This window comes from Adiantum capillus-veneris, chromosome 18, assembly GCF_014529385.1.
Source record: "Adiantum capillus-veneris isolate H3 chromosome 18, ASM1452938v2, whole genome shotgun sequence".
In the NCBI taxonomy this organism is placed as follows: Eukaryota; Viridiplantae; Streptophyta; class Polypodiopsida; order Polypodiales; family Pteridaceae; genus Adiantum; species Adiantum capillus-veneris.
Window position 1 is genome coordinate 18,241,372 of NC_140948.1, and position 20,125 is coordinate 18,261,496.

The window sequence follows — 20,125 nt, forward strand, 5'->3', positions numbered from 1 at the left end:
CAAGAACCACCACCTGCCATCAAAGAAAGAGCAATTCATTTGAAAAGTTTACTCTTTGGAAAACCAACAATCGGACACGAAGCCTTGATTTCGTTGAGCAACTGGCTCAAGACCCTCCTCTTGCACATCATTGTGCTTTGAACTGCAGTGACTTAAGTTGCATGGTAGAGTCAATAAAGGCTATGGACAGACACAAATTTTGGCCCATGCACTGCATTACCTTGGTGGCTCACTGCCATCCAGGAGGACTCTGATTAGGAATGCAGACCCAAGTCAGGTCAGAAAGAAGAGATATGGGCATTGTTTTCCAAAGCTACCCTAATGCATGATGGTGGCCAAAAGGTCTTCAGCAAATCACTCATCCCAGGTCACTCAAGTGGTGGAAGAACTCTTAAGACCTAGGTTCTGATATAGATGGAGTCACTACTCATCAACTACTCCTGCTGGCCTCTCCACACAAGGGAGAAGAGAAGCCAACACCAGAGTCAATGGCCTCATCCCCGCTAGCGGGTAAAACAATATATAGTGTTCAATTTTGGTTTCCAAACTCTAACTACAAAATAGGGTCCTAATAGTCTAAACAAGTGTGCAACAGGAAAAGTAAAGCCTCGCACTTGTGAATTAGTGTGTGTGCAATACCTCTTAAAACAGGTCACAATAAGTATTCTTAACTTTCCTAGATAACATTTTATGCAAACAAGCCAAAAATTGTCTCAAAGATGTTCAAAAACAGATTAAATGAGCATGCAGTTTCAACTTATGTTTTGTGATTGCCGCCACTTATTGATTTCAAGTGAAAGGTAGAAGTTTGCTGAGTCCATAGTTTAACAATCATACTTGTTTTGCGCGTATTCTTTCAGAAGGCTTGACTTCAACCCCATCGAGTCTCTGAACATGCCATCATGCAGAAAATGTTCCTGTGAATATCATGTAATCAAAATAGTTCCTCCATAATGCTTCAAAGAGAAATTAACTAGAATGGGAAATGGAGGGTCAAAGTTCTAAAGAACAAGGGTTTCAGCTAAAAACCATCGTAAATGTATGAAAAAGACGAGAGATGTCAAGCTAGCAATTTCCAACACATAATTTCCTTCTCCTTGACTAGAAAGTAACTGTGTTAATAAGAGTCTCACTTTTCTTCTGTGTTTTATCACAGGGCGAGCTTACATGAAGGTTGCACAAAATCCGAGATCTTTCAGATTTAAGAAACCTTAGATTATACTTATGATGCGTACTGAAGGATGCTAAATCATTATGTTAACTTAACTATAACGTAAGAATCATCATCTGCCAAACTCAAAAATGTGGATGTAAATTAACCAACCAGAATTTCACACTTGCCCAGGCTAGTCATATCTACCATCAAATAAAGATATTGAAAGAGTTGAGCTACCTTTAAGCCAGGGAGTGTGGCTATAGTAAACAAGCGGTAATCTGGCAAGTCTTGGCATGGGTTCCCTGTTAAATAACTGCACAACACAGGCAAAACACATGATGCATTATGAGCTCATTATTTATGTAACGCATAAACTGACATTACTATCCATTAAGTCATGAACCTAGCACCCTTCTAGGCCTCCTAGTCTTCTCTGTTGAAATACAATGACCTCGATTTCCTAATGTCCTCCTCATTGTTTTCTATTTACCAATTCTTTAGTGACAAAAGCTAACAGAGGAACATAATCGGATGTGAGCTGTCAATTTAATCGCTCAGAAAACTTTGAAAATGTCACTCACACAAGTATCAAAAAGAAGAGACCGCAATTAGATAAGACATGCTTGCCTAGATTCTATGTGGGAAATCTACTTTCTTTATAATTTCAGCTATACAAACTAGATTTCATCCTCATCTCTTTGCTCCAAAATCTTCTTTCCACAATCAAGAATGCAACGACTCCGTGTGCATGCATATGCATCAAAAACCCTTGGGGAAAAACAACTCTGATACTGCTTCCCAAATTGCTTGCCAATGATCTACAGGGCCAAATTGTACATTGCCAGTACCGGCTTGCTGTTTTGTAAGACACACTTAATGTTTAGAAAAGATAGCCTTGATGTAGCTAAACGTTACAAAACCTTTGATGCAAGAATCTTTAAAGATATCACACAAGAAATAGACTTCTATCGTGATTACTTACAACTCCCGCAGCCGAGGATTGCAAGAAAGTCTAGAGATAGAAGTTAGTTCGTTTTGGCTCACAAAATTCAGAGTCAAGTCCAGCTTTTCAAGACATTCACATTGCTCTAAACCTTCAATCTAGAAAGTTCAAAACCAACATGAAAATAACCGAAGTGTTCATGGCTAGAAATTTCTCTTTTTTTCACTACCAGTATACAATTCAATTACCCAAAAAGAAAGTCAAAACTCGTTAATGTCAACTAACCTTCGTGATGTTGTTAAGCGCAAGGTTTAGATATTGCAGCTCTTTCAATCTGTTTAAGTTCTCTGAAAAGATGATAAAAACCTGGCATTAGGAAAAGAATGGGGTCTAGGAGGGCCTCTTTATTTGGCAGTTTAGGAAGTCAAACCTTTAGTATTAAGAAAGTAATCAAAGGACAACTTTTGAATTCAAACAGGCAAAACAATTAGTTTATTAGAATTCAACGTTTTCTCCCAAAATTGAATTTAAAATCTAGTGGGTAAAACCATATCATGTAGCATATCTATGGAAAGAGCGCGACGCATAGATTGCAACTCTATGATCTCCGCTCAAATTGGAGATCATATGTGGGAGTTATGGAAGACCGAAAAATCATAAAATTGTCCACCTCCTTTTTGGGAAAAAAGTGCATTCTTTGACCACTCTTACACATCCTTACACACCCACCATTCTTGCACACATGGCGTACACCTATTCATCAAAATGTTAATCACCTCCATAAGCTCATGGAAAATAAAGAGGCCCTTCTACAACCCATCCTCTTCCTAATGATAAGAAACCTTTTATCACAAAAGTACGAGTTAATTGGTATATTAATGCATTGTGTAAAATAGATTTTTTAAAATGTGTCAAATCCCTATTTTCTACGATCAGGAGTCAAATTGGCAGGTTGAAAGAGGAAAGCCTGTTGCTAAGATTAAGGCAAGAGAAAAAATCTAGAGAAGTTCCAATCGTTGCAACAGACAAGAAGGTCATCAAATCACTATGTGTGAGCCAAATATATTTTTGTCACAAACAGGGTTCTACTTTGTTGTCGCTAAATGATCAGTTTCTGTATAACTTTAAATTAATCAAAAACTTAAGTCTTTAATGTGCACTTTGGTATTATGAGTTAGAATTGTGGGTCCACATGGACTACTAAGAGAGCATCCCAAATGCATCATTAGAGGATGACTGGAGCATTTGGACTCTCAAACAATCCTTAGAACAAATAGGTGTGTCACCAAGGGAATGACCAACGCGTAAAGGGTTAGACCATCCAAGATAGATACCTTTGGTGCGTCACAAGATGGTGACTAGAGCGTCTAGAAGGGCTATATGCACCATCAAGATAAGGTATTTCTGATATCTCACATGATGGGTGATGATAACATCACAAATGCAATGTTTTGTGCATTTCAGACAAATAAAATTCCGTAGTATTAGCATGTTCTTGATGCTTCTTGTCCCACATACTTGTGGACATGCAAAACAAATTTTCATATCAAGGGGATCAATCATCAGCCACGCCATGCACTAGTTCTGCCACAACTGCATCAATCTGTAGTTCCATCTCCTTAGGCCTCGCTCCTAGGAGTGCTACTACTTCAGATGATATGAAGTTAGCCTTAGCCCCATCATCAAGTGTTGGACCTGTTTTGGCTTTGTAGTGGTCCTTCAAGTTTGGTGATGTTGTTGAGAAGGTTTGGAAATCCAAATCTTCCTTGGATTATCTTGGAGCTGTTGTTTTGGAACCCAAACTTTTTAATGATTTGAGTCTTCGGCCGATTTGTCCTCGGTTGGGGCTCTTTAAGTTCTTTAAGTGCCCTAACCCCTAGGGGCCATGCCACGTCACCAACTTGTGACACCTAGTGGTTGTTGCTCTGGCTCCCTATCCACCGGCACATCACTCTAAGTTTTCGGTACTCTCTAATTTATCATGAGCTGTTTCCTATGATTCTTTGTTTGGACACTTGGCTAGAACGTGCACAACCTCCCTCTTTGATGTAGTTTGCACGTTGCTCTACTGTCAATCTCGGCCCTGTGGATTTTCTCTTGTGCTTCTTGCCCTTCTTCTTCTCCTTAGAAGGATCTTTCCAGATGACTTGGACATTAACTCTTCTGTTGCGTAAGTCCACGAGCTTGAGTGCATGGAGAAACCATCCGTAGCATGTTCTATATTTCAAACAATATCGTCTGATCTCTTTAGGTAGTCCGCAACAAACCATTCTATCTGCTCCAAAAAAGAGATCTTCCGAAAAGAAGCAACTAACAAAACGGTATCCCAAAAACGTTGACTGTAAGTAGCCAAAGTGTCATCTTCCTGCATCTTTAGATGGTTCCATGCCGTTACCACATCCTGTTCATTCTGCAATGTCAACCATACCTGGTAAATGAAAAAATATGCTCATAGAGAAAAGGTAAATAGCTGCTAGTGTTGGATGTTGCCAATGAAGAGTGCTATTAGACCTTAGGGAGCATGTTTGGGCTATTATGTCGCAATTTCTGAGAAACGGTACTTGATGGATCGTGATTTTGGTACCTTGTCACATCACTGCTAGACTTTGTAGACATGTTTTCTTAGAACTAATATATCTTCCCTTAAAGTTTCATGACGATTCGAGTCCGTTTAGTCATCAAAATGGCGTGATGACATAGAGCAATAGAAAAGGACATGCAGATTTTTCGATCAGAGAGTGGTAGTTAGCTTGTTGAGTTGATGCGTTGCTTGTTAGGTTCACTTCTTGAGGGCTGACAACCTCAACAAGTCTCCGTGCCCCAGCCAAGTCACTTCCCTGTGTATTGACATTATTTTGTTAGTGCGAGATAGCTACGCTACAGACGCTCGTCGTGGCGACCTACTAACATGCAATGATTACCACTCAAGGGGTATATATGATCTTATCGAGCATGGTTTGATTGTCACTTCAAGACTATTATCAGGATCTGCATGGATTTGCAAGCATGAATGATTGTTACTTTAAGAATTACACATGCATATGAATTATGCATCTACGGTCTGCTTGCAATTTACAAAATTTGTTTTGTATATGTCATGATGCATTGTTATTTTGAATTTTGGCAAACATTTAAGGTAAGCATGGCTTACAACAAGGTTGTGAATTTCTTATGAAGCATATTCTCTAGATGGAGGAAGAGCATGATCTCACGTCCTATTCAAAAAGCATATAGAATATACTCTCGCACCGTTTTTGGCGATGAGCAACCAAGTATCATCTTCTTCAGCAAAAAGATATGGTAGCAGCCATGGTCTTGTTGAGCTCATGGAGATTTTGAGATCTTGACTTGGCAAGGTAGTACATATAAACTTTTAACGCTAATTTCATTTATGTTAAACTATGTGTTTGTATATAAGGTTGTTACCTAAATTTTTTATATTGTCTTTTTTTGTTTTGCAAATTCAACTTGAACACCCTTGTAGCATGAGGAAACCTCCAATCCAGAGAGCTATTGTATCTTTTAGTTTAAAGTATATGCATCTACTGAGGATGATATGATTCTCGGTATCTTGGTCTAAGCTCTAGCTACTACCTAACCAAGTGATATGCTCAAGGAGCTCGCTGCTGCCCACGCTCCCCCCTGCACACGCCCCCCCCCCTTTCCTCCCTCACGCTGCGTGCTGCCCTGCCCTCGTGCTGTCCAGCCCGCGCTGCCCTGCCCGTGTGTGGTCCAGCCAGCCTGTGTGCTGCCCCATCTCCATCCAGCCCGCCGCCCCACCCCCCTGCTTACCTCCATCCCCTTTCCCCCCTTGCTTGTGAACTGTTTTCAGTGCACCAGCACTCGCGCCTTCGCCTCTACTGTTCGCCTTCGACCTCTCTTCTATCAGCAGCAGACACAGAATGGCAGCCCCAGCTCCACCTCAGAGGGACTCTACAGAAGCCCCCTCGCCCGACACCGCGGAGCTGACCCTTCAACTTGCTCTCTTGCCAGAAGAACAAGCGAGCTTGATTATCGAGGTGGACTTCGAGATTTGCTTCAGGCCCGTCTCCTCTCCGATGTGGGCAAGATCATCGATGTCCAGATTCTCGGGAGAGGGTACTACCAGGTAGAGTCGAGTCTCCAGAGATGACGGCCGAGGTGATATCGATGAGCTTACTTCAGACGATGGCATCATGGTTTTGACCCTTCTAGAGATGTGCTTGAAGAGCAGGCCGACTTGCCTATCTCGTTCTGCTTCCCAGGCCTAAGAGAGAGTATCTCCCGTTACTTCCAAAGATTGGTTCCATGATTGGGACTGTTCTGGAGTCACCGCACACTGCAGCTTCAGTTGTGTCCAAGGCCGCAGGTTTGCCTACTGTGCGGGTTCTTGTTCGAGAGACACACTCACTCCCGTAGGTGATACTTCTGCCTCATGTGAGTGGAGGTTGGATTAGATAGAGTGAGTACTTTGGTCTCCCGAATCAGTGCTTCATTTGTAGACAGATGGGCCATCTGGCTAAGGCCCTGTCCTCGCAGGAGATCCCGACCCACAGCGCATGAGCAGCCTCCCAAGGCTGAGCATGCCCAACAGTCAGATACTCAGGACACGCAGGTTGGTACTTTGATCAGATACCAGCGATCAGACAACTGACGGTTGGCAAAAGGCGCTTGGCTGCCGTCGACAAGGACGGGCTCGTCACACTGCTCCCCCTGGTGAACAACCTCACGCAGCTCACCAGCACTGGGTTCCGACAGGGAATCGCTTTAACCCCCTTCGGCAAGACCCCCTTGAAGAGGCTCCACCCACCTCAGCTGACTCCACTGCCTCCGCCGCCTCCCCCTCCTCCTTCAAACGCCGCTGCTCTGCCTCCGCCTCTGCTTCCTCCACCTCTTTTCCCTCCCCCTCCTCTACCCTCACCCCCACCTCTTGCTCCTCTCTCCCCGGTGAGACCCTCAGCCTCATCTCCCGACCCCTCCCACACTCCTCCTCAAACGCAGGGGGTTGGACACACGTCTGCAGTGAGGTGTTCTCTTCGTAGAGCTTTCACTTCGAGCCGAGTGGCTCGGGAGGGACAGCCCCTTTGAGGCCACCACTTCTAGTTTAGACTTCTCCTTTTGTAGCAGTCCCTCGGGGTTTGACTAGTTTTGACATTCGCAAACGATGGGACTTCTTCGACTACAGCTTCACACGATTCCTAGGTGATTCTTCTCCCGACTTGGAGGAGGCTTGCTTTCGAGTCCGTGTCCTGTCTCTCGTAGCTTGAGGCACTGAGGCTCTGGATACAGCGGTAGGTTTCTCCTTTCCGTTGTGCGGTAGGGATCCTACAGAGTGGACCCTGCACACACTTCTTGACTGGCTCCAGATCTAGGCCATTGAGTTCTCACACAACAGAGGGGACCTAGGGGTGACAGATCTGGTACAGACACTTTGGCCTTTAGCCAAGTTTAGTGTGATGCCACCGGATGCAACAGGTTGCAGGCACATCGTGGTGCATTTGTTTTGTTGACATTCAAAGCTCTCCCTGCTATGTATATGTACATGAGGATTCTTCGATAGAGGATGTAGCCTTACGGGCTGCACGCTCGGCCTAGGCCTGGGTGGGATAGTCAATTCAGACGCGCTTGTCTAGAGGTCGCTCGGATGCGGATTACTCCCCATCCAAACCGGCCTCAAAGATAACGAGGTTGGCTATTGTGGAAGCATCTGTTTTCTCTCACTGACTCCATGAGGATTGTCTCATGGAATGTGCAGGGATTAGGTGGACCCCAGGTTCAGTGCGAGAGGGGTCGGTTGCGTCAGGAGCTTTAGCGATGCCTTGTGGGAGGTGAGATTGATATTCTTATGCTACAAGAGCACCATCTATGTAAGAGCCGCATCAGACAATGTGGCCAGATTTTGCCTGGTCGCTGTGAGATGTTCTGGTCAACTGCATTTGGACCGGGAGGTATCCAGGGAGTGGTATGTATGTCTATTGCGGATTCTTTGCAGCAGGCCATTGTTGGCAGAGGTATTATTGTGCTAGGCAGAGCTCAGTGGATTACTATGCAAGTTCAGGGTTGCCTCATGGGTTTCTTGAACATATATGCGCCCAATGTGGCAAGTGCACGAGCAGAGTTTTGGTCTCATGTTGTTGAGTCTCTGCCACATGCAGAGCAGTGGTGTGTTGGGGGGGACTTCAACATGTTGGAGGACCCCTCCGATAGGATTGGAGGTGGCCATGCTACGGTGCATGGGGCTGAGTTGGCACCTTGGGAGCGGTTACGTATGACTATGAGGGTTTCTGATGTTTGGCAGCACTCAGGGTTTGTGAGACCCCCTGACAGCTCGTCTTTCTCTCGCTCTGATCGCAGAGTAGGAGGAGTGAATCTATCTCGGATAGAACGCTTCTATGCCAATGACCACATTTGTGACATGGGGGGATCTGTTTGCATCCTTGCAGGGACTACTTTTTTTTACCATGCGCCAGAGATTCTCACAATGACAGACAGACAGAGGAGGGGGGGTGTGACATTACGCATCCCCGAGCGGATCTTGCTGGATCCAGAGCTCAAAGAGCGAGTGGATGCACTTTGGTCAGAGAGTCTGGACACGCAAGACACCCCTGCTGGTAGAGTGTCCTCTGGACTGGCAGAGCTTAGTCGTTTCTTCCGTCAGGAGTCCGCAGTCAGTTTGGCTACAGCTAGGGAGGAAGAGAAGTGCCTTCGACGAGGAGTTGCTTCCTTATAGAGGATGCAAGAGCAACATCCAGACAGCCCTTGGTTGGAGGAGTAGATGCAGCAGGCTAGACAGGAGCTGAGTAGCATTGAGGAGCGGCGCCATGAGTTTGCCTTCCATCGACAGGCATCTCAGTGGACCCAGGTGGGAGACCGAGTTACTGGGGAGTTTTTTGAGACAGTGGGGCCACATCATGCGCACACCAATGTTAATCAGTTGAGGAAACCTGACGGATCAATGGCCTCAGAGCCTGAGGATATGCATGCATTTGCTACTGACTTCTACCGTGGCCTGCTGTTAGCTGAGCCTCAGTCAGAGCGCCGTGATGCATGCAAGGATCAGGTTTGGGCACAAATGCCTTGCCTTGTTACCGAGGATATGCGACAGAGACTTGAGCTTCCTCTCCAACTAGAGGAGCTCCATGAGGCCCTCACGGTACTTCCCTGTGGTAGTTGTCCAAGGGAGGATGATTTGACCCCAACTTTTTCTTGGAGTCCTGGGACTTGCTTGGTTCAGATCTGTGTAGCGCATTTCAATAGTTTTGCTCATTGGCGAGATGCCTGACAGCATGAGTGAGGGTTTGATCTACCTGATTCCCAAGGAGGGAGGCTTCTTCGATGAGATTCGGCAGTGTCGACCCATTACCATCCTCAACTCATTCTACAAAATTCTAGCAAAGGCTCTGAGTTTGAGGATTCGGCCACTACTAGAGAGCCTTATACATGGTCCCCTGACTCAGACAGGTTTTGTCAAGGAGCGCAACATCCTTGACAACCTCTTCACTTTTTGGGAGGCATCTGGCCTTGCGTGTCTCCGAGGAGAGGATTTGGTGATACTCCTTCTCGACTTTGAGAAGGCCTATGACAGAGTGGACTGCGACTTCCTGGAGGGCACTCTACGCAGGATGGGTTTCACAGATGCTTGGATTAGAGGTGTGTCAGCTCTCGACAGGCGTGCACACAGTCAGGTGCTCTTGGCAGGGGGCTGAGGGGAGGGTTTCCTGCTCACGCGTTCGGTTAGGCAGGGTTGCCCTCGTGCCCCCTTTCTCTTCCTGTTCTATGCTGAGGCGATGAGCAGATTCTTGACTTCTCAGCAGGTTGGCCCACATGGTCTTGAGCTCCCTATTAGGGCAGACAAGCTTCTTGCCGCTGAGTTTGCTGATGACTCAGCCTTGTACTTGGAGGGCCAGGAGGCCAATTTGCATAGGTGTCAGCAGACTCTCGAGGTGTTTTGCTCGGCGTCATGTGCATTGAAAAACTGGAGGAAGAGAATTGCTTTCTGGGTTGGTAGTGCTTCGATACCTGACTGGTCGCCAGGTGAGGGTTTCGGATTGACTTCCCTAAGGACTGCATTTCGCTACTTGGGCTATCAGGTTGGCCTGGACTTGTCTCCTGAGCAGCAGACTGCTCCATTCCTCTTGTCCATCAGGAGGAAGTTGCTACACTGGAGCTCGGCATGGCTCTATTTCGCAGGCAGAGTTGTAGTGACCAACCAGGTATTGTTGGCTAACTATGTGGTACATTACATCTTGTTGGATCTTCTCGAGTTCCTGTATCAGCCAGTTGGAAAGGCTGATTAGGAATTTTCTTTGGTCAGGGTGTGACACTTAGTTAGCCAGGGCCAAAGTAGCCTAACAGGTCATCACTCTACAATGTTCTCAGGGGGGGTTGGGGATTATAGACCCAGCACAACAGAGCAGAGCAGAGTCCATCTTGGGAAGTTTGTTGTCAGAGGACGGCTTCCAGGGGAGGAGCCCTAGAAGGAGTTGTTACTTCAGCAGCTGAGAGCTCGAGTGTCTCATACACGAGGCCCTTGGAGTCCATCTATTAGGTGGATCTTTATAGAGATGCGGAGAGTTGGTTGGAGCAGGAGACAGCGTAACCGCGAAACGTTTCAAGGCCGAAACGTTTCACCCGGAAACGTGGTGTTTCACCACGAAACGTTTCAGTTCAAAATTAGAGCACAGTGAAACGTGAGACAGAAACGTGCGTTTAGCGACTTTGAAACTAAAACTACGGTAACTTGTTGTTAGTGAAACGGCTTGTGTTTCACTTGCCAAGCGAAACGTTTCAAGGCCCGAAACGTTTCACCTGTCCCGACCTGTCGAAACGCGTTTCATGGTGACGCTGGCAGGAGACTAGAGGATCAATTTTCTGTGAGTCTACTTCGCTCTTGGGAGCAGCTGCAGCGTGGCCTGGAGCAGCACCAACCCACGTGCATGGAGGAGCGTTTGAGACAGCCCCTTGTTTGGAGCCCCATGGTTAGCACTTACATAGGCCACTTGGTTGGTAGTAGGCCTCATGTTTCTTAGGGTCCCATGGCAAGGGGTCCATCACGTACTTTAGGAGACTGGCTTCAGTTTTCAGCTTTGCCAGAGGAGATTCAGAGAACCCAACTCCAGGGCATGAGAGGGGTGCAGAGCATGTGCCAGGACATCATAGAGGCCTTACCAACTGAGTGGCTCACTCCTCTACAGATAACACCTCCCACATGGATGGGGGCCTTCACGCGACTGGAGGTCCTCATTGCAGTTCGCCCTTGCTCAGAGTCTGTACCCTCCATCTTTTTCGAGATCCAGGGCGAGGGTCAACTACACAGAGTCTCAGTAGAGGCTCCACAGGTTGCAGAGTGCTTTTTTCAGAGGATATGAGTAGTGGGCATCTGTGGGAGGACTTGTGTCATAGATCCTGACCCAGCAGGTCTTGAGTCAGGCCACTGGAGGCTTTGGGCTTGGGAGAGCTACCCTCTGGCACAAGTGCAGTGGGACCCTGGAGAGTGGTTTTGGAGAGACCCCTTTTCTTCAACTGACCACCCTGGGATCCCTTTCTTTCTGTACACTGTTCGACTGAGGCGTCACATACTGGCAGCACGGAGAGAGGCTCCTCCTGCTCCAGCACTCCATTGGCAGGAGGAGGGTCTCCCAACTGAGTTTTTGTCAGACTTTTGGGCACGGTTGTGAGACTCCAGACAGCTGAGGCGAGCCACTCTGTTCCAGTGGGTAGTTGCACAGAGAGCTACAGCAGTTGGGAGTTGGCTGGTGCACAGTGGCTTTTCGGTAGCCTGTGAAGCTTGTGGTCACCCCTTGGAGAGTCAGCGACACTGTTTGTGGGATTGCCCCATGGCACAACAGGTTTGGCTTCAGGTTCTTCGTCTGACATCGGCTCTCTCCATAGCCCGACAGTACACTTGGGGTGCTGCAGCTTGGTCCACACTCACGGGCCTTGCGCTCCAGTTTTGAGTTGGCTTCCACCACTAGGATGATAGTTATCCAGGGTGGTCGACCTACACTCCAGCTGGTCACGGAGCTTACCCCCTAGGAGCGGTGCAGTGAGAGAGAGATGTGTTGGGAGCTCATCTGCGGCTTGACACTGGTTCATTTGGCGGGCCCGTTGCTTTCGCATCTTCGAGGCTCGTCTTGTCCCCCAAGCCGAGATTGTTCGGGATTTTTGGCTGGAGCTGATTCACACTCTTAGGGGCCAGTTCAAGAGACTCCACGGCAGCTCCGACCGCATGCGGGAGCGCAGAGAGGCCTTCCTGCAACTCTAGCGCCCAGGGCCTTTCTTCACCATGGTCTAAGGGACACTTAGATGGCACTAACGTCCACCTGTGTGGCTTTTCCCTCCTCCCATTTCCTGATTTAGCCCATTGTACATATTCTGTTTTTTCATTGGGAGAGTCTCCCCTTGCTCTTGTTGTAGCCCTCTCTAGCAAAGGTGGTTGTAGCCCTATGGGCAGCTTTATCCCCAACATTCTGCTTATTGTTTATATGTCATATCAATTTGAGGCATTCATTTTTGTAACATATCCTTTCACACTATGTATGAATCTTTTTACCTTTGACATTGGCAATCCCTTCTACAAAGTGCATTTATATCAATGAAATACAAATTCTCTTCAAATTTTGTGTCATCTCAATGTTTTCAGGATAAGTTAGTGCTTGTCAATTTGTTATTCTTTTTGAAAGTTCAATTATGTTTACAATGGTAAATTGGGTGGTAGGACCAAGAGGTCCTACTCTTGGTCCTACCACCCCAAAATTTTTGTACCTACAAACATTAATATGTGCATTGGTATATATGGTAATGCAACATCGATATCATAGTCGATATAGGTGTTGATATCTATGTCAATATATATACATAGCAATGCAAAAATTGGCATCTATATTGATGTTTTGATTGCAATGAAGATATTGACGCCCATATTGACACATGGAGGAAAGAAAACCAAGTTCATAAAGATTGATATTTTTGTCAGTATCATGATACTAGACTTTGAAATTGAAAATTGTATTTGGCCTTGCCAAGTGCTTGAATACATATTGTTTATATACTCCGTAGCAAGTTTTTGGTAAATTGGACTTCAAGCAAAACTATCAAAAACCACAGACACCAAAAATTTGTCAAAAAGGCATGAAACAAATTGCCATTTACACACAAGAGACGTCATTAGACTCACCAACAATAGGACTATAACCATGAAAAATTTGACCAAATTGAACCGTCCTCCAAAGAAGGCGACTTCAGAGAGTCCCCACGCGCTCGCTGCTGATGCTCTTCCCCCCCGCCTCTCTGCTCGCCATCGCGCTCCCCCCTTCTCCGGCCCTCCCCCTTACCTGCCCGCTGCCTGCCCTGCCTACATCCTCGCCCACTCCTGGTCCTGTTTGGCTGGTCTCGCCAGTACCTTCGACATGCTCGGTCCAACAGAAGACCTTCGTTCGCCGACGCCACTTCGCCCTTTCTTCACAGCAGCAGACACTGATGGAGGCTCATGCTCCCACCTTAGAGGGACTCTCAAGAAGCCCCCTCGCCCGACCCTGTAAAGCCCACCATCCAACTTGCTCTTTCGCTGACAGAGCAAGCGAGCCTCACAGAGCAGAGGTGAAACGCCTTCAAGCGACTTCCGTCATTTGCAAGATTCTCGGAACGAGACCCAACATTGGAGAGGTGCGTGATCTTCTCCAAGCCCGCCTTCTCGCAGAGGTGGGCACGATCTTGGATGTTTAGTTCCTCGGACGTGGCTACTATCAGATAGAGTTCGAGACTTTCGAGATGGCGTCCAAGGTCATCACGTGAGCCCCTTGGCCATCTGAGCAGTTCGAGCCCACTTTCGACAGTGGAGGCATGGTTTTGATCCAGCTACAGATGTTCTAGTAGAGGAGGCAGACCTTCCCATCTTCGTCTGCTTCCCCAATTTGAGGAGGGAGTACCTGCCACCGTCAGAGTGTGGAGTATTCGGGCCTCCCGAATTAGTGTTTCATTTCTAGACAAATGGGCCAGTTGGCAAAGGCTTGTCCTCGCAGGAGACCTCGACCCACAGTACATGGGCAGCCTCCCAAGGCTGAGCAAGCCCAGCACCCAGACACACAAGACGCACAGACTGGTACCTCGGCTGAGATCAGCGATCAGACAACTAACGGTTGGCAGCAGGTGCCTGCCGCTGACGACAGTGGCAGGCTCGCCCCACTGCTCCCCCTGGAAACCGACCTTCTGTAGCTCAGCAGCACTGGGTTCTGACTGGAAACTGCTTTGACCCCCTTCAGCAGGACCCACCTGAGGAGGCCCCGTCCACTTCAGTTCCTCCACCTCCACCCCCTCCTCCCTCAGACGTGGCCGCTCCGCCTCCCCTGCCTCCTCCCCCTCCCCCTCCCCCTCCCCCTCCACCTTCGCCTCTCGTCCGTCCTCTCTCCCCGGTGGGGCCCACAGCCTCATCTCTCGACCCCTCCATCACTCCTCCTCAGACGCAAGGGATTGGTCACGCGTCTGCCGCGAGGCGATCTCTTGGTAGTGCTTTTGCTACGAGCCGTGTGGCTCAAGAGGGACAGCCCCACTTGAGGCCGCCTTTTTTGGTGCAAACTTCTCCTTTTGCAGTAGTCCCTAGACGTTTGACTAGCATTGACATTCGCAGACGCTAGGACTTCTTGGACTACACTTTCACACGGTTTCTGAGTCACTTTTCTCCTAACCTGGAGAAGGCTTGCTTTTGAGTCCACATCCTCTTTCTTGCAGCTAGAGGCATTGAGGCTTTGGACAGAGCGGTGGGTTTCTCCTTTCCCTTGTGCGGTAGGGATCTCACAGAGTGGACTCAGCACACAGTTCTTGACTTGCTCCAGACCCGTTCTCACACCACACAGGGGACTTAGGGGTGACTGTTTGGTGTAGACACTTTGGCCTCTTGCCAAGTTCAGCGTGATGCCTCCGGATGCAGTGGGTTGCAGACACATTGTGGTGCATTTGTTTGCTGACACTCAGAGCCCTCCTTGTTATGTATTTGTACATGAGGATTCTTGGATAGAGGATGTAGCCCTTCGGGCTGCACGCTTGGCTTGGGCTTGGGCGGGACGGTCACTTCTTTCGCGCTTGTCTAGAGGTCGTTCGGATGCGGATTAGGATTACTCCCCATCCAAACCGGCCTCAAAGATAGCGAGGTTGGCTGCTATGGCAGCATCTGTTTTCTCCCATTGACTCCATGAGGATCATCTCATGGAATGTGCAAGGATTAGGAGGGCCCCAGTTTCAGCGTCAAAGAGGTCGGCTGCGTTAGGAGCTTCAGAGATGCCATGTGGGTGGTGAGATTGACATTCTTATGCTACAGGAGCATCATCTTTGTGAGAGCTGCATCAAACGGTGTGGTCAGATTTTGCGTGGTCGCTATGAGACGTTTTGGTCCACTGCATTTGGACCTAGAGGCATCCAGGGTGGGCTATGTATGACTATTGCAGATTCTTTGCAGCAAACCATTGTGGACAGAGGGATTATTGTGCCAGGTAGGGCTCAGTGGATTACTATGCAGGTTCAGGGTTGCCTCATGGGCTTCCTGAACATCTACGCGCCCAATGTGGCGAGAGCACGTGCAGAGTTTTGGTCTCATATTGTAGAGTCTCTGCGGTAGGCAGGGCGCCGCAGGCAGAGCAATGGTGCATTGGGGGTGACTTCAACATGTTGGAGGACCACTTTGACAAGATTGGAGGTAGCCATACTACTGTGCATGGAGTTGAGTTGGCAGCTTGGGAGAGGTTATGTATGACTCATTGGGTTTCAGATGTGTGGCACCATTCTAGCTTTGTGAGGCCCCTAGATAGCCTCACCTTCTCTTGTTCAGACCGCAGAGTGAGAGGAGTGAATCGATCTCGGATAGATTGCTTTTACACTAGTGACCACTTTTGTGACTTGGATTGGTCAGTTTGCATTTAGGGGCTGGGACTTTTTTTTCGGACCATGCACCAGTGATCCTCACAGTGACAGATAAACAAAGAAGGGGGAGCATGATGCTTCGCATCCCTGAGAGGGTCTTGCTGGACTCTACGCTCAGAGAGCGAGTGGTGGCTATTTGGACAGAGGGCTTAGCCATGCAGGACTCTCCTGCTTACAGAGTGGCCTCTGGACTTGCTCAACTTAGTTGGCTATTTCTCCATGAGTCTACGGCCCGCCTGGGTGCAGCGAGAGAGGAGGAGCAGTGTCTCCGACGGGGCGTTGCTTCCTTGCAAAGGATGCAAGAACAACATCCAGACAGTCCTTGGTTGGAGGAGTAGTTGCAGCATGCTCGCTAGGAGCTTGCCAGCACAGAGGAGAGGCGCAAGAAGTTTGCTTTTCATCTACAGGCATCTCAGTGGACCTAGGTGGGTGACAGAGTGACACGGGCTTTCTTTGAGACAGTGGGGCCCTGACATGCACATGACTGACGGGTCAGTTGCTTCAGAGCCAGAGGACATGCGTCTAGTTGCCACTGACTTTTACCGTGACCTGTTGTTAGCAGAGCATCAGGATGCATATAGAGAGCAGGTGTGGGCACAGATGCCTTATCTTGTGACTGAGGAGATGCGCCAGAGGCTTGAGCTTCCTCTTCAGTTACAGGAGCTGCACACGGTTCTCAGAGCACTTCCCTGTGGTAGCTGTTCAGGTGAGGATGGCTTGACTCCCAGCTTTTTCTTAGAGTACTGGGACTTGCTTGGCTCAGATCTCTGTAGCGCTTTTCAATACGTCCTACACACAAGAGAGATGCCTGACAGCATGAGTGACGGCCTGATTTACCTCATTCCCAAGGAGGGTGGCTCCTTGGATGAGATTCGACAGTGGCAACCAACAAAATTCTTGCCAAGGCTCTGAGTTTGAGGATTCAGCCACTTCTAGAAAGCTGCATACATGGGACACATATAGGTTTTGTCAATAGTACTCTCTCCTTGACAACTTTAGAGAGCTTGAGGAGATGCATGTTTATCCGGACAATAGTACTGCCTCTAGTAACATAGAGGAGCTAGGTGTTGAGAGAAAAGTTCCAGAAGGCCCTGCATGATAGTGTACGTGAGCATGCCAAGCTGCATAAGGTGGTAGAGATGGCACACTTGCACTGTACTCCACTCAAGCCAAAGATGGTTGGGTCGATGGGTGGCTATGAAGCTCGCATAAAGATGCTAACCATCATCTTGTCTCCATGTGAGGATGCTTGCAATGCACGTGGTTGAGTAAGGTAGGTGTTCCTCCCCTTAAGTGCCACGGGGTCCCAACCATGGGATCAATGGTCCCAAGTGAAAGATCAATTTGGACCATCGATATGCTGAAACTAAACTCAGGATCCCAAGTTTAGATTTTTCAAAACTAATCTCGGGCCAAGTTTAGGTTTTACCGGCCACGCGGGGCCTAATCTCCGGATGCCCCCGCTTTCCCAGCTGGGATTTGAACCCTCACCACTAGCTTGAGAGTCTGGGGCCTTAACCATCACGCCCGCGTGCGCTTTCTTGAAATAGATGTGTTTTTCCACAAACTTAAACTTAAAACAATAGATTGGACCCCACCATTAAAACTAAACTCGGGATCCCGAGTTTAGTTTTTACTCATTGACGACTGAACTCTGTGAACGCCCTTGATTTTGCACAAGAGCCATTGATCCCATGGTTGGGACCCCGTGGCACTTAAAGCTGAGGGTAGGTGTTGACCTTTTTGCATGGCAGTGCCTACTGTAGGGGAGAGAGAACATGATAGGCAATTAGTTTATATGGCTGACCTCGGATAAATCTCAAGCGATGAATGCCATGTGGCATTCACACTCTGAGAGACGCCGCCGCTCGAGAGAAGGCACCAGCAAGAGTGATTCCATCACGACAAGCCTGCAACAAATGGAGAGTACCCTGCAAGGTCGTCACGCGAGATGCATGGCGACAGGCAGAGCACCGCCGGGGGGGGGGGGGTTATTCATGCCACGTAGGCTCACTGCTTGAGATTTATCCATAGCCTGGTTTGGATGGCAGTTGCCATGGAGAGAAGTCCGAGTCGCTGCAGTTAATGAATTGCCGCTTCAATTGGCACACCTTTTGCAGGGGTGACGATGCACCTCTCGTATGTACTTTATGGGGGATGGTTCCAGCAAGAATGATTCCATCACGACAAGCCTCCAATAAATGGAGAGTATCCTGCAAGGCCGTCACGCGAGATGCATGGTGATAGGCAGAGCGCCGCCAGGGCCCCGGGGGGGGGGGTGTTGTTATTCATGCCACGTAGGCTCACTGCTTGAGATTTATCCATAGCCTGGTTTGGATGGCGGTTGCCATGGAGAGAAGTCCGGGTCGCTGCGGTTAATGAATTGCCGCTTCAATTGGCACACCTTTTGCAGGGGTGACGATGCACTTCTCGTATGTACTTTATGGTGGATGGTTTCCCTGCTAAGAAGCACGCTGTCCTGCGATTTAATGCTATAGCTTGTTAAGTGATAGGCAGAGAGTTGATTAAACACCTATAAATTTATTTTCTATAAAATAAAATGAATGTTTTTCAAGCGCCAAAAAGGCCATTTTATCACCGGTACTAATTCTCATCCTCCAATAAGGTGAGGCAAACCATGCTGCCATTGATTAAGAGCTGCATTTGACCGACAAGCCGTCGGGGTCGTCAGACCTTAGGTGTCAATGTGCAATTGACGCTTGTACTCTGCTCTGTTGAGATCCCCCGTCTGAAACTTGCTGTTGTCCTCTCCCGATTCCTCGGAAGGAGGTTTGCTTCCGTTTAAATATCCGTTTGTTCTTTCCGTTTCTCCAAGGGGGTGGAGTGTTCTTCATCCTCCCGCACTCGTTTAGCCGGTGGGATCTTGTCCTCTTTGTCGGATTCATTGCTAGAACCCACGTGTGCTGCAGAAAAAGGATCAAATCCTTCATAAGAGAAGAATCATTTGAGCTCTAATACCATTGTATCAAGCTTGGACACCCAAGCGAGAAATCAATAGCAACACAAGAGCAAAGCTGCAACAACTAAACTTGAATAGAGAGAGAGAGAGAAGAAGAGGAGAGTCGACACGAAATGGCGAAGTTCCGCTTTGAGATGCAATGGCCCCAAAGACTTGCACCCCTTTCAATATTTATTTCTTGATTGATAAAAAAAGTACAATGCCGAGGGTCTTCTGCTCCGCCATGGCTTCCAAGCTTATTTATCGGAAGAGGATCCGTGGCCACTCCTTATATAGGTTACACAAAGGGCCCTAAAACTAGGCGCCCCCCAATAGCTACAAGTTCGAAAAGCAAGACCTGTGAATAGCTCAGGTCAAGCTGCCACTGTTTTGGTTGTATGGACTGCCACGTGGCAGTCCGTGATTCCCAGTGTGATTTGTGGAAGGATCTGCTAGCCCTTGTCCACGCAACTTTTGGCCTTTTTTTTCCAAGAAAAAGATCCTTCCATTAGTTAATAAAACTACCCATAGGGCAACAACCACCTCTTTTAGAGAGGCTACATCAAACCCAACGGGAGACTATTCCATTGAGAGAATAAAATATGTACAATGGGGGCTAAATCACAGAATGGGAGGAGAAAAGAGCCACACAGGTGGACAGTAGTGCCATGTGGGTGCACCCTGGACCATGATGAAGAAAGGCTTTGGGCGCCAGAGTTGCAGGAAAGCCTCTATGCGTTCCCGCATGCTGTCGGAGCTTCCCTGGAGTCTTTCGAACTAGCCCCTGAGAGTGTGAATTGGCTCCAACTAAAAATCACGAGCAATCTCTTCCGGTGGGACTTGGCGAGCCTCGAAAATGAAGAAGCAATGGGCCCGCCAAATGAACCAGAGTGTCAGGCCCCAGATGAGCTCCCAACACACCCCTCTCTCACTGCACCACTCCAAGGAGGTAAGCTCTATGGCAAGCTCGAGTGTAGGTTGACCCCCTTGGATCACCTTCATCCTGCTGGTGGAAGCCAGCTCAAAATGGAGCGCAGGGCCCGTGAGAGTGGCCCCAAGTGTACTGTCGAGCTGTAGAAAGGGCCGGCATCAGCCAAAGAACCCGAAGCCAAACCTGCTGTGTCAAGGGGCAATCCCACAGACAGTGCCGCTGACTCTCCAAAAGATGGCCACAAGC

At 48.1% G+C, this 20,125-nt stretch overlaps 1 protein-coding gene across 1 annotated transcript in view; it reads right to left on the reverse strand.

Annotated features, from left to right (window-relative positions):
* Positions 1 to 20,125, reverse strand: part of LOC147435299 (uncharacterized) — an 88,940-nt gene that overhangs the window by 19,398 nt on the left and 49,417 nt on the right. The window contains exons 3-6 of the mRNA XM_086488379.1: positions 2,385 to 2,446; positions 2,139 to 2,257; positions 1,394 to 1,469; positions 838 to 888 (exon numbers count right to left, since the gene is read on the reverse strand). Coding sequence (XP_086344505.1) covers positions 838 to 888; positions 1,394 to 1,469; positions 2,139 to 2,257; positions 2,385 to 2,446 — 308 coding nt within the window. The remainder of the gene's footprint in view (positions 1 to 837; positions 889 to 1,393; positions 1,470 to 2,138; positions 2,258 to 2,384; positions 2,447 to 20,125) is intronic.